The sequence below is a fragment of the Zootoca vivipara genome, chromosome 5, assembly GCF_965207765.1.
Source record: "Zootoca vivipara chromosome 5, rZooViv2.hap1.1, whole genome shotgun sequence".
Lineage (NCBI taxonomy): Eukaryota > Metazoa > Chordata > Lepidosauria > Squamata > Lacertidae > Zootoca > Zootoca vivipara.
The window spans coordinates 92,322,457-92,336,566 of NC_142588.1; the positions used below are offsets into that span (position 1 = coordinate 92,322,457).

Consider the following 14,110-nt stretch of genomic DNA (forward strand, 5'->3'; position numbering starts at 1 on the left):
GGGGAGATAAGGCATCTCTGCAGAGCGCCCCCACCACCGCCACCACGACGCGCCTGCCTGCTCCCTAAAGTCTCCCGCAAGCGCGGCCGTTTCACCTCCACGAATCGTATTCCAGACATGCACACAAACACCCGTCCATTCTATTCACACGCTGCAGGTTACTAACCCAAAGGCTCTCCCTCCAGTGAGAATCCCCGTGCGCCCCGTCGAGTGAGAAGCGCGAAGTCCCCCTCCGGGATCGCGGCTTCTCTTTCACCTCCCCACCCCCCACCCCGCGCGCGCGCGCGTGCGAGTGAGGCAGAGGATGACATCACCCCGCAGGTTGGTTATAAAGGGCCGAGGGCCATCCCGGCGCTACAATCGGTTCTGGCCGTCGAAGGAGAGCGAGAGGTTAGTCTGCAGACGCGCCGCCCTCAGACACAGACTGCAGCCTGCCCTGCGCGCCTCGCCGACCGTCGATCCTCCGCAGCTGCGCTCACTCGCCTTGCCGTCAAGGGGACTCCTGTCCGGCCGCCCTCGCCCGCCGCCTCCCGAGTCTTCTGCTCCTTTCTCTTCTTTCCTTCTCTTCTCCTGACGCCCGGTCCAGGATGTACATCTCTCACGTCGTTGCTTGCGGACTCTTCCTCGCCCTGCTCGCCCTGGCGCTGGAGGCGAAGCCGGCTCCTCAGAACCTGCAGAAGGTAAGGCGGCGCGGGGAGATTCGACGGGAAAGCTCCTGGTCTGCCTCTCTGTCGAGGGCGATCTCTGGAAGCTTCGGGAATAGGAGGGAAAGGATAGATGGACGGGCAGATTCGGGATGAGGTGAGGAGAGATGGCTGCACAGGGGCAGAAGCGAGGTCTGCCGGAGTCCTCACAATAACGTTAATTCGGATTAAGTTGCCCCGCTTTATAGGGTGGTTGGCTGAAAGAGTGGCTGTCGTCTCCTGCCTTAAAGCCGGTTGACGGGTAGAGCTGACGTCCGGATAACTTTCTGGAGTCAGCGGGCGCGATCTTGCCTGGGTCCCCGGTTGTAGAAGAAGGATCCCTCTCGCCCGCGTACCCCTGCCTCTTGCATCTCCGACGGGGCGGTCCAGCCCGGGGTGGCTTCTGCTGCGAGTGGGGCAGGAAGGGCTGGGTGAGAGGGACGCCCCTCACTCTCTCCGCCGTCCTCCTTTCAGGCCGGGTAGGTGGGTCGGCGACTCCAGCTGCCGCCGGCTGCTCTCCATCGCCCCGTGGTGCTGAGAGGGAGAGGGGAGGGCGTCCAGGCAAGCGGCGACGGGGCGCCTTCCGAGCTCCGTGCCCGCGGAGAGGAGCCTCTCCTTGGGGTGAGGCGCTAGGGAAATGGAGCGGGGGATTCGATCCCCCTAGATTTTAGAAGGAGAAGCAGACGGGGCGGGAAGCTGGGGGACCCACCGGGAGCCCCCGCGCCTTCCGAGGGGCAGCGCTGAAGGGGGACCAGAAGGTGGGTGTTCCTCTGGAGATCTATGGGGTGACAGTGGAAATGGTGAGGACATCCTTGTCCCAGGCGGAGCCTGGAAGCGGAGGAACTTTCCTGGAGGAGACCCCCAGTTCTCTTCATCTGCCAAGCAGGCGCTGAGATTCCTGCATTGCGGGGGGTGGACTGGATGACCCTCAGGGTCCCTTCCAACTCTACGATTCTATGAACGGTTCCCCCAAGTGAAACTCGAGATCTAGGCTGCTTTGTATCGGGTAGGGGAGGTCTTCTATACAGGTCTGATCTGGGGAGAAGATAAATCCCGAAGAAAAACCTCTTCCTACGTTCAAGCGGGATTTCCTCCAGCCCCCTCTCACTCCGCGTTGTCATTTCTCTTCCTTCTCTCCGAATAAACCTGTGGCCCGGACAGTTCTCTTGGCCTGAGGCTGAGGCGGCGAGGTGGGTTTGACAAATGGGAAGGATGCCGCCCGCCCAATTCGCGCCCCCCGCCCTCCCGCCAGTCCTCCCAGTCCCCAGGACGGGGGATATTCCTCGGGGGGGGGGGAAGCCCTGGCGTGGCAGGGAGCGCACGAGGAATCTCCACGTGTTGGGGTGCGCGAATACGTCCTGATGCGTCCTATTCTCACCTGCACTGACCCGGCCCTCCTTCCCCTGCCATCGCTCTCCCCGCAGCCCTGGGCAATCCGAGGTTCCTCGAGGTGCTGTGATTCCTGCGATGCAGAGGGTTGGACTGGATGACCCTCGGGGTCCCATTCCAACTCTCAGATTCTATGAACCGTTCCCCCAAGTGAAACTCGAGATCTCGGCTTTGGAGAAACCATCTGGGCTGTTATTTCCTGCGGCTGCTGCAGTGGGGCAGCCCTGCCCCTCATTCCCTCCACTTGCACCCCATCCAGCACCCCGCTAACCCCTCTATCTCGCTTCCTCCGCGCAGGGTCCGTCGGGCAGCTTGGCGGCGCTGGGGCGCGAACTGGCGGAGCTGCTGGAGGCGTCGTCGGGGCCCGCAGCCGGCGGTGCGCGGAGCGGCGGCGGAGGAGGAAAGCAGGGCTCTTCGTCGCAGCAGAAGGGCAAAGGCTCGTCGTCGTCGTCGAGGCTCATGCGGGACCTGCGCACCGACACCAAGCAGTCGCGGGCCACCTGGGCGCGGGGGGCGCACCCGGAGCACCACGCCGGCGGAGGAGGAGGCGGCGGTGGCGGAGGGTCGCGGCGCTTCAAAAGCCCCTCCAAGAAGGGCTCCTCCAAGAGCTGCTTCGGCCTCAAGTTGGACCGCATCGGCACCATTAGCGGCCTGGGCTGCTGAGCCGTCGAGGGCGGCCGGCGGGCGACACCTCGCGGCGGTGAGTAGACAGAGCGTGCTGCCGTCCATCCCGAACCCAGACGGCGCTCGTTTTAACGCTTGCGCAAAAAGTGAGCTCTAACCTTCAGCGCCTCAAAACCACCACCCCCTCTCTGTGTGTGTTGCACTTGTACCCCACCTTTTCCTCCCAGGAGCTCGACGGGGTGCAAGTGGTTCTCTCCTTCCTTCTTCACGCAGCAGGGACCAGGTAGTTAAGCTACGGAACTCCTTCCCGCAGGAGGCAGTGATATCAGAGGAGGATTTAGGAGAGCGTTCCCAGCTCTGCCGCACTGAGCACGGAGCATGGGAGCCAACTCCCTGGTGAGAAGGGGTCTTCGTCAATCCCTAAAACATTTGAGTGGGCCGGGCTGCCCCAAAGTTAAAGGGCATCGCCATTCAAATGATGTGTGCGCACTGAGTCATGTGATCAATTATGCGCAGCAGGGCTTACCTGCCCCTTCCCCCAATATTTTATTCAAGTTGGCATGGAACTTCAGGCGCAGCAATGCACAGGGCGCCACTGAAATTTCAGAGGTCGGCCATTGGCAATGTCCACCAACTGGCCACCAGACCCTTTGGTCATCTTTCCTAATATAGCACCCTGTACAAGGCCAACATTTGGCACCCCCCAAATGGACCTTCTCAGTTAGGGATCTTCTCAATTGGCCGCTCCCTTGTCTCAGTGCCCTGTGCAGCAGAACTGCCCACACAGCCCTAAATCTGGCGCTGGCACCAACCTAAATGTAAGAGAGCGTTGGACAATTTCGTGGAAAGAGAGGGCTATCAAGGGCTACTAGCCACAATGGCTATGCTCTGCCTCCAAGATCACAGGTAGAGATGCTCCTGAATCCCGGTTGCTGGAAACCACAGGAAGGGAGAGTTGCCCTTGTGCTTGAATCCAGACAAACTATTCTTTGAAAGCACCGCTGCCTGAAGCTGTGGAGGCAGAGCTGGAAATAATGCCGATCTATTTCATATCTGGCAACCAACGTACCGCTTTCAGATGGGTAGACCAGTCCAAAAAGCCTGGGACACAAATTTTCACAGCTGTCTAGCAGCTATGGTAGTTCATTGACTGGAAGTAATACAGGTAAAGGTAAAGGGACCCCTGACCATTAGGTCCAGTCATGACCAACTCTGGGGTTGTAGCACTCATCTCGCGTTATTGGCTGAGGGAGCCGGCGTACAGCTTCCAGGTCATGTGGAATGACAAGGCCGCTTCTGGCGAACCAGAGCAGCACACGGAAACGCCGTTTACCTTCCCGCTGTAGAGGTACCTATTTATCTACTTGCACTTTAAGGTGCTTTCGAACTGCTAGGTTGGCTGGAGCTGGGACCGAGCAACAGGAGCTCACCCCGTCGCGGGGATTCGAACCGCCGACCTTCTGATTGGCAAGCCTTAGGCTCTGTGGTTTAACCCACAGCGCCACCCGTGTAATATATTTAAGTAATATATTTAACATTAATTCTGGAAGTGTATACTCGATTCTGACCAAACTAAGCCTCCTTGGGTGCCAGATGTGATCCTCTTCCTCCCCCCAGCTCTCCTACCCCCCCCCCCAGTCTCTTGCATAAATTTGCCATGAATCAAACATGTAAGTATGTGGCACTTTCGAGTTCTCAAAGCACTTTTCATGTCCGGATAATATTGACAACCAGCCTTTAAGTTAGGTCAGTGTTATTGTTCCCACCTTGGAGGCAGGACTGATGCCGAAAGATAAAGGCTCAGCTAAGGCCACATAGCAGGTTCTTCTTGGTAAATGTGAGATTTGAACGGGGGACTTTTCCTCTTTCTTTTTTTTTTTTTAAATCCACCCCTCTGATGTGTGTATAAGAATTTGGGGCATTTTAGGAGAACATCTGAGCAAATTATTCTTTAAAGGCAAGTGCATAAATTATCCGCAGGGGTCCGAGAGGCAGACCACAAAATAACTAAATATTTTGCTCAGAGGCCGAAACAGTGAGGGTTTGGGGTGTGGAGCAGTGACAAATGCCTCAGATCCAAAACTGGCCTGCCCCCCCCCCACATGTGCGGAGCAGGGAGCTGTTTTTCCTGAAGACAGCCCTCAGATTTGGCTCACACCTGCTTCCTCTCAAATTAGGCGCTGCGAATTTATTCCTATAGTTAGGCTTTCAAACAATCCAAAGGGTATTTTTTGGGGGGGGGGCTCCTTATTTATTTATACATCTCCCATGCTGCCTTGCAGAGAGCCTCCTTCCTTTCGCCTGCACAGCAAAGATGGCTAAGGCACCTGCTGAGAGCCGGAAACTAAAATAGGAGGCTGGAGAGGCCCAGTTCTAGACAGCGTACGGGTCTGTGTCAAGGTTGTCATACACAGTGGTGGCTGGTGCCCATTGCGACTGGTAGGGCAGAAGGCAGGGAGGCCGCCAGTAGGTGGCGGCAGAGCCAACTCAGTCTGGTTGTAAGAAGGAAGATGGGCAGGTAAGGGCTGTCTGAGGGCAGGGCCCCACTTTCCCCAATGTACCAGCCTCCCCGTGTCAAACAGCCCCTTCCCCAGTGAAGATCCAGCTGGGCAGAGGTTTGGAAAGGTGTCTGATGTGTGCCCATAGCTTCCCTTCAATCCAGCTGCCCATTTTAGATTGCTCTCATTGAAATTAATCATAGAGTTGGAAGGAACCACGAGGGTCGTCTGGTCCAACTCCTTGAAAGGAATATTTTGCCCAGCATGGGGCTCAAACCCACAACCCTGAGATTGAGCAACTCATGCCCAACCAACTGAGCTAAACTCCGTGTAGAAACTGCTCGCCCTCTCACCCTCTTTTAAAACTATCTGGGTCAGTGGCCTCCACTGCCTCCAGTGGGAGGGAGTTCCATCATTTAACTATGCACTCAGAATGTTTGTTTGCAGCCAGGATGCTAGAACTCCCTCTGAACTTCCCGCACAGGCTATTTGTGTGGCCTCGTGAATGCTGTTCACGGGCGATAAGAAGCGAAGTGGAGCTGAGCTGTTTTAAACCGGGGTGTCCATTGTTAGCGGACAGAGCTCTGAAGCCATGTGAGGTGGGGGTCTCTGAAGAGTGGCAGGGGGGGGGAACCAACTGTAGCGGGGGGGGTGCACTACAATTCACTGCAAAGTTCTGTGCAGACCCCTTTGAAATGAGCTGGAGCTGATCTGCAAGAGAGACTAGCAGGTAGTGGAGGACATGTCCAAGTGTCTCTTGAGGTTGCCAGCTGGCCACAGGAAAGTGCCAGGTTTGGGCAGACACTCTCCCCGAAACGCTTGCAGCATCCAATCCCTGTGAATGGGAGGGTTGCAGAAGGGCAAGGCAATAGCAGCAGTGGCATCTGTGGTGCAGAAAATGAGGGGAATCCAGGGCCACAGTCACCACATCTGAGAGTGGGGCTGGCGAGGCCAGGGAGCTGGCTAGTGGGGAATCACAGAATCACAGCAAGTGGCCCAGAGAGGCAGCCAAACAGCCCCACTTGGCTGAAAGGGTGCCACAGGCCTTGCTTTGGAGGAGCTGCTTGACCAGCCAGACCCACTGCCTGGTCAAGACTCCCTTTCATTTCCCCTTTAGTTGGCAGCCTTGGTGGCGCAGTGGAGGGACAGGAGGAGGAAGGCAGTGCTCGTCCTGCCCAGATTCCTGGTTTCAGCAGCCTGGTATCTGGTAGCCTGGCAGGACCTCAGCAACTTCAACGCCAGGGTTAAAGGCCACAGGGATGCCCACCACAAAGGTGGGATCATAGCCCAAGCCAGAGGTTCCCTCTGGCGCAGGAACTGCACAGCTGGGACTACAGGCATCCCAGCCAGCTCCTGGAGCAACTGGTTTGATAGCAGGGTTATGTAGTAATGGACAGGAGGAGCTCCCCTGTCCATCAGCGCTGCCTCCCAGCTCATTTAAAGTCTGGTGTCTTTTGCCACAGCCATTGACACCTTTGGGAAAACTGATTTTCCAGCGGTGGGGTTCTCTCCTCTTGTTACCCCAAGGAGCCTGCAGACCCAACCAGTGCCAAAGGCGTCTCCTCAGGGCTTGGGGAAAACTCAGGTTCCTGGGGGAACCTACTAGGGATGGATCACGGGGCGTGGATCCACCTCCTCTTCAGAGCTGCGGAGGATTCTGAGCATAAATGGCAAGACATCCATGCAATGGGATCTGTCATGTACAAAGTTATCAAGCCACAGCTGCCACGAAGCCAAGAACCCCCCTATCTGTGCTGCTGCAAGCAACAGGTTCCTTTCCAGCTAGGGCTGTTCGCACGACCCCTTTGAACCCAGGGCCAGGGGCAAATTCCCCTGCTCCTGCTGAGCACTGGCTGCAAACAACACCACATTGATGGTTTTCACAGAGCTGCCCTTCTCTCCGCCAGGAGCTCAGCCTCCCTCCTCCAGCCCTCTTGCGCGGATATGCATTCCCAGGCGTTGGCAGCAGGTTTACTAGGAAACCGTGAAAAGCGCCCAGGCAAGGGGCTCATTATGAGAGTTGGGATGGATGGGCAAGTGGCTCTAACTTGCTCATTTCGAGAAGACAAGCACAGCTGAGGTTGCAGATCGCCCCATGCTGTTTCGGCTGCTCCAAGTCTCTTCCTTTGCTGTATTTTTCTTATGTAGAGACAGACACTTTGAGGGGGGGGGCGCCAGTGCATTGGCAGAGGGCACATAGCTTCGGGATGTGTGCCTATGCTGATTTATATGCTTAGGTGCCAACAGAGAAACAGTTGCCACAGTTGCCGCAAGAGCCAGATTCGTCTAGTGGTTAGAGTAAAACAGGCAGTGCAGCATAGTGGTTAGAGTGTTGGACCGAGACCTGGGAGAGACCGGGGTTCAAACCCCCTCTTGGTCACAAGGGTGACCTTGGGTGCCACAGGCTTGTTGTGGGGAGAAAATATGGGAGAAGGTGGGGAGAATCAGGCACACCACTTTGAGCACTCAGGCAAAAGGCTGTGACATAAATGTAACAGACCGAGAGACAGATATACTTCTCAGCATAGTTGGGAAGACTGAGCAGATCGTCCGGCTCAGCCTGTAGCTTCTCCAGCCGGTGACTGCTCTCCCTTCGCAGGCTTCTTTGAATTTAACCTGGGCTTGGACTGGCCAGCCCTTCCCCAGAGAGGAAGCTTCAAATAAGAGCAGCAAAGTAGCCTGCTGCTTTCCTGTGGCTCAAAGGCAGATGATTAATCAACTTAAAGGAACATCTCTTGCGGGGCAATCCTACGGCAAGATCTGCTGGGTTAAGCAGTTTAAGATGACTGAGCTAAGTCCCCAACCATGACTCAGCCAAAGATAAACCAGCATAATTTGCTCATCCTGGCTCAGCTGGCTGAGATGAGACTGGTGTTGAGTCCCCCAAAAGTGGGATGGGACCAGTGAGGGGGAACTTAAACTGGATCCTAAGCCTGCTCACTTAGCCCCACAACTTGGCAACCCAACGAAGAACCCTCTGTTTGGATGGTCAAACGCCTTTGCTGTGTCTTTTCTTTGCTAAGTGTCTCAACTACTGCGATAGATATGAGTTGGTGTAATTATTCTGCTTTTTATATGCAGCTGTGGGCATGTGCATGCATGGGATCATTGTCTGTTCAATTTCTAGCCCCCAAACATGTGAGACGCCGCCTTGGTAATGGCAAGTTTTAATTCTTTAGCTTGAAGGGACTTTCTTTCATTCTTATCCTTCTAATATTGTTATGTCGTGGCCTTGTACTGCTTTGATGAATGATCTTTTGGGCTGATTCCAATGTTCTCTGCCTGCTAGAATTATAATAATATTGCGCTTCAAAGGAGTCCCAACGCAACAGCTGTGCTAGTGGAAACTTCTTGTGCAACAGGTTAACACAATCTATTGTGCAGCAACGTTGCCAGCAGCCTGCTGAATGCATTCTCTTGCACTGCGATGTTCTGCTGGTGATAAACATTTCACCGGTAGAACAAGCACACCGCTAGATAGAGTTAACTTAGCGCTACCTTGGATACAAGCTCTTGTATTATTATCCTGCGACTTTTGTTGATTAATACTCCATGTCCCATTTATAGTTATATATAGATACAAAACCAGATACCATATCTTCCTGTATACAGAGAAATGTAAGGCTGTCGTCACGCAGCCCCCACTGGAAGATGTGTAGTGCTGCATCAGAAAAGCTGGATTTGCTTTTAGTCAGGGCGGGGGAAGGAAGCCAAAGAGGAGGCAGGTGGGTGCCATTCCCATTCTAAGAGAACAGGGTAGAAGTTCATGGTGAGCTCCGGCACCTCTTTTTCTAGGAAAACAGCATTGTCTATATATATATACCGGATGTATAACTCACATCTTAACCTATCTACCTAGAGATGACCTGGGAAGTTCCTAATCCATCACCTCTCTTTTCTCATTCCAGGTCTTTGAACTGACAAGGGTTATTCTGCATTCCATCACCCCATCCCAAGGACATTTCTTGGCCATCTCCTCACCGTCTTGCAGGGTCAATGTTGATGGCATCCCGGAAAAGGCCTGGCTGGGCTTATCCTATTGGTACGAGGACTTGTAGCAGAACCAGCAATTTTTTGGGGGGGGGGGGTTGTGGTGAGGGTGGGGTGTCCGGGGTGGGTTTGTTTTTGAAATCCAAAAGCTCTTTTCCTATCATACCCAATATATACACACACACATATATGTATCCTACACACCAACAACCCCACCCACGACAAAGGACCGCTCCACGCCCAGAGACTGAGGAAGCTGTTTGTACATTCATGTCACGCATAAATGTATTTATGTTGTAAAGCTATTTATATATTGTTTATAAAGAGATATTTATAAAAATTTTATTTATGTAACTAAATGAAAAGGAGTCTAGCATTGTAACTTCTTTTCCCCGTCCTAAATAGTTGGAAAATGTTGAAGAAGAAAAAAAAACACCATTCCATGTACCATTTGTAACCTGTCTTTCTTTTTACTCCTCTAAGAGTTGTTGGTTGCTCAGAGATCAGCTGCTGTAAATATATTGGAATTGGTAGCTGGTAACTAAGTAAGATCTCCAGTTTTCTCAGAAGTGGTGTTGATGGGAAGGGCTTTCGGTCATGAATGATTTGGGGTACTCATTTTGCTTTGGGCCTCGTCCCCATCTACAATTTCTATGGGCATGCCGAACATAAATGGGCCTCCAGAGGTGGTTGTAGTACTCCAGCTCCCATCATGCTGGCTGGAGCTGACGTGAGTTGCAGTCCAACAGCAGTGAGAGAGCCACACGTCCGCCATGCCAGCTGCAGTGGGAGATGCCAGGGGTAGGCCCTGGGACCTCCTGTGCGCAAGGCAGGAAGCAACTTCAGCCATACATGTGGCAGGCAGGAGGGCATGTTGTTTTTCTCTTAGACATCTGATGGGAGGGCGTTCCACAGGGCGGGTGCCACCACTGAGAAGGCCCTCTGCCTGGTTCCCTGTAACTAGGCTTCTTGCAGCGAGGGAACTGCCAGAAGGCCCTCGGCACTGGACCTCAGTGTTTGGGCAGAACGATGGGGGTGGAGACACTCCTTCAGGTATACTGGACCGAGGCCGTTTAGGGCTTTAAAGGTCAGAACCAACACTTGAGCCCTGGGACCTCCTGTGCGCAAGGCAGGAAGCAACCTCAGCCATACATGTGGCAGACAGGAGGGCATGCTGTTGCCTCTCCCGGGGACCACACGCAGGTGAGGAAACGAAAGTGGCTCTCAATCCATCAATAAACAATACTGTATTTGAGAGCTGAAAATTGCCCAAGGAGGTGCCGTTGCCCATAGTGCTATCTGCTAGGACAGGGGTAGTCAACCTTTTTATACCTACCACCCACTAATGCATCTCTCTTGATGGCAAAAGTTCCTTACCGCCCACCAGTGCTCGATGGAAGGAGAATTCAGCTTGTGCCATAGAACCCCCTACTGCCCACCTAGAATCCTGAAATGCCCACTAGTGAGCGGTAGGGACCAGGTTGACAACCCCTGTGCTAGGAGGTTATTGTAGCACTTCAAAATCCTGTGCTGCATGTTTTATGGTGGAACAAAAAGAAAGGAGGTGAGCAGTTTACAGGCTTGTCAAATCTGTTTGTCAAATCCCAGAACTCCAGGATCTCCTGACCAGGGTGCTAAGAACAGATGTAACAGAATTAGCTTTAATTGCGCTCACAGTCCAGCCATACACAAAAATGTATGCTCTGCTTTTTTCCCCATTTCACCAGTTGGAGGGGGAAGCCAATTTGTGGGTTTTGCTGTTGTTAAAACAATTCAGTCCGAAACTCTTGCCAATCTCCTGCAAATCACTCAGAGATCTCATGGGAGACTAACCTGTCAGTGACCCAATGGGGTGGAGGAGCTGATAATTTGTCTTCTGGATGTAAAACCTGCAGGAGGTCCTGACCAGCACATGGCATAACTACCGTCTCCCGTTGTCCAACTTGTTCCGTACAGCTCTGCCTGGGCAGATAAGGTTGCCTAGAGGGTTCTTCCTTCTCCACTGTACGAGATCTGTGGTGTTGAGAGCACAGGAGAGGGCCTTTTCAGTGGTGGCTCCCTGTATGTGGAACTCCCTCCCTCCCTCCCTCCACTGAGGTGCTTCTGGCACTACCTCTTCATAACTTTAAGTGGCTGTTAAGACACATCTTTTTTCAGCAGGCATTGGGAGTAGAGACCTGGTTGCTGCTGTTAGCAATTTGTTGTGCCTTTTTAATGGAGTATTTAAAATCTTTTTGCCTGCTGCAAACTGCTCTGTGGCTTAAGCAAAGGTGGCATATAAATTATCTAAATAAAACTTGGGTGGCTAGGTGAACAGAGGGGACAAGGGCTCCTGCACCTTTAATAGTTTAATAATAATAATAATAATAATAATAATAATAATAATAATTATTATTCCCCAGCCACTCTGGGTGGCTTCCAACACAATATTAAAATACAAAAATCTATTAAACATTAAAAGCTTCCCTAAATAGGGCTGCCTTCAGATGTCTTCTAAAAGTCTGGTAGTTGTTTTTCTCTTTGACATCTGGTGGGAGGGCGTTCCACAGGGAGGGTGCCACTACCTTGAAGGTCCTCTGCCTGGTTCCCTGTAACTTGGCTTCTCACAGCGAGAGAACCGCCAGAAGGCCCTCGGCACTGGACCTCAGTGTCCGGGCAGAGCGATGGAAGTGGAGACGCTCCTTCAGGTATACTGGACCGAGGCCGTTTAGGGCTTTAAAGGTCAGAACCAATGCTTTGAATTGTGCTCGGAAATGTACTGGGAGCCAATGTAGGTCTTTCAATGTGGTCTCAGCGGCCGCTCCCAGTCACCAGTCTAGCTACCACATTCTGGGTTTCCGGGTCACCTTCAAAGGTAGCCCCATGTAGAGCGCATTGTAGTAGGCCAAGCAAGAGATAAAAGATAAAAGAGGGAATTTCCAAAAGGTGCATAAGCTCCCTCCTGCTTTGCCCGAGCTGCCAGACACTTTTCATCTGCTGGAAGAATCTCACCTGTTTCCAGGACTGGGCTCTGCAACAGGTGATCCAGCTCTGCCCATGTGATCCGGCTGGGCTGGGGAAGAGGGCAGAAAACGAGCTGTGAGGCGATGCTGCTGGCATGTCCCTCTGTGAACATGCTGGGCGGTGAGGCTCAAAGCGGAGAAGGGGCAACGAACCAGAGCGCGCCTGGCTCCTTAGCACAGCTGGGCTCTGTCACAAGGCACCAATTAGGCCACTGGCAGGAGTGTGGCAGAGCAGACAGCCAGTTAATGGCAGCCGGCTGGCCCTCGATCCTGCCTTCACCAGGATTTCTGATGCAGTGCCTGGCTGCCTGCACAGGATGAGGTGCAGCAGGTGCCCGCCCGGGATCAAATTGCTGCCCGCTCGTCTCACAGAGATCCAGACACCCTGGTCTACTACTAGAGGGTGCAGAGTGTGGCTTACAGAGATTGGGAGCCTGTGGCTCTCCAGATGTGGGACTCCAATTCCCATCAGCCCCAGCCAGCATGAGCGGCTGCCAGGGATGATGGGAGCCGTAGTGCAGCCCACACCTGGAGGACCATAGCTTTCCTGTCCCGGTTTTAAGGGGTGTGCAAAAGGCAGATGTTCAAGAGGTATGGATTGTCCTCTCACGTGTCAGAAGGCTCAGTGGCAAGGAAGGCTCTGCCCTGTGGAGCAACAAATGTCAACTTGGCCTTTGGACAGGAGGTTGGTTCCTCGGTTTCCTCCGTCTGGACAAGCGAGAGACATTGGCATGGCTCAAGGCACCTTCCAACCAGGCAAAAATACAGGGTGGGGTGGCTACAGGCTAGGGAGAGGTGCAACCTAGACAGCTCAGAGGACCAGGTGGAGAGATTTGGAGAGCCACGTTTGCTTCCTGGTCATGAGGCACAAGGACGGAGAACCGGTGTCCCTTCTAATGTTGTTGGACTCCCAACTCTGATCGGCTCCAGCATCCTCGGGGGGGGGGCACAAGCTCCCCACCCCCACCATAGTATGGGTGGGATGGGATCAAAGCTGAACCAGGTATTTCATATTTAGGAGGGAGTTATTTATTGGATAATTGCATCATCGGATTCCTTAGTGGTTAAGGTAGGCAGGAAATATTGTATAGAAGCAGAGAGCTGGAAGGAACCCCGGAGATCATCCAGTCCAACCCCCTGCAATGCAGGAATACACAGCTGTCCCTTACGGGGATCGAACCTGCAAGCTTGGCGTTACCAGCACCATGCTCTAACCAACCGAGCTCTCAGGTTTCCTTCGCTGCTGATGGGCCCAGGTAGTGAAGGAGAGAGGCCACTTGCACGTGGGAAATGTGACCTCTCCTTTCCTACCCCCCTGGCAATTTAGCTAGCCAACTCCCCATAAGGCACTGGGATCAGGTGGTTTCAAAGCCCGGTACGCTGCTGGCACCGAGAGAGGTCAACACCACATGGAAAGCGCCGGTGGTGGAGCTCATTATCGTCTGTGGAGCCCAGATTTCTACTACCCAAGGCACTCAACACATCATCCTTGCCGGCTCCACTGTTGAAATCCCCTGCTCCAGCTCAGGAAGCCTGAGGCTCACAGATCTCAAAGCCCACCTGGACCCATTTCTCTGTATTGCCTAAGAGAGCTTGAAAGTGGTTCTTTCATGCGCACAGCCAGCCAGTGTTCTGCCTCCCCATACGACGTGCAGCAGGTGGGATGTCATTTTTAACAATAAATAAAATTAAAAAAACGTGTGATTGTATGCAAACTGCACTGCCATGAACCCCCGTGTGTTTTAGGGGAGGTGCTTCTGGCCCCCTCTTGCTGCTATTGCCACCCACAGGGCCCTGCTGCCCTCTGGTGGTTGTCTGCATGACCACAGCTGCCCCAGCCTTCCCTGGCCCTAAATATACTGCACCTGCAGTTTGACCTCTTTTGGATCCCCAAAGGATGGTGCGGCTGCCTCACACGAGCTTG

At 53.5% G+C, this 14,110-nt stretch overlaps 1 protein-coding gene across 1 annotated transcript; it reads left to right on the forward strand.

Annotated features, from left to right (window-relative positions):
* The first annotated feature begins 356 nt into the window (after positions 1-356).
* NPPC (natriuretic peptide C) lies at positions 357-9,629 on the forward strand. Its single transcript, XM_035133821.3, has 3 exons — positions 357-680; positions 2,370-2,772; positions 9,103-9,629. Exons 1-2 carry the CDS (start codon positions 588-590, stop codon positions 2,733-2,735), a joined length of 459 nt encoding a protein of 152 aa, XP_034989712.1. The 5' UTR covers positions 357-587; the 3' UTR covers positions 2,736-2,772; positions 9,103-9,629.
* The last annotated feature ends 4,481 nt before the right edge of the window (positions 9,630-14,110 follow it).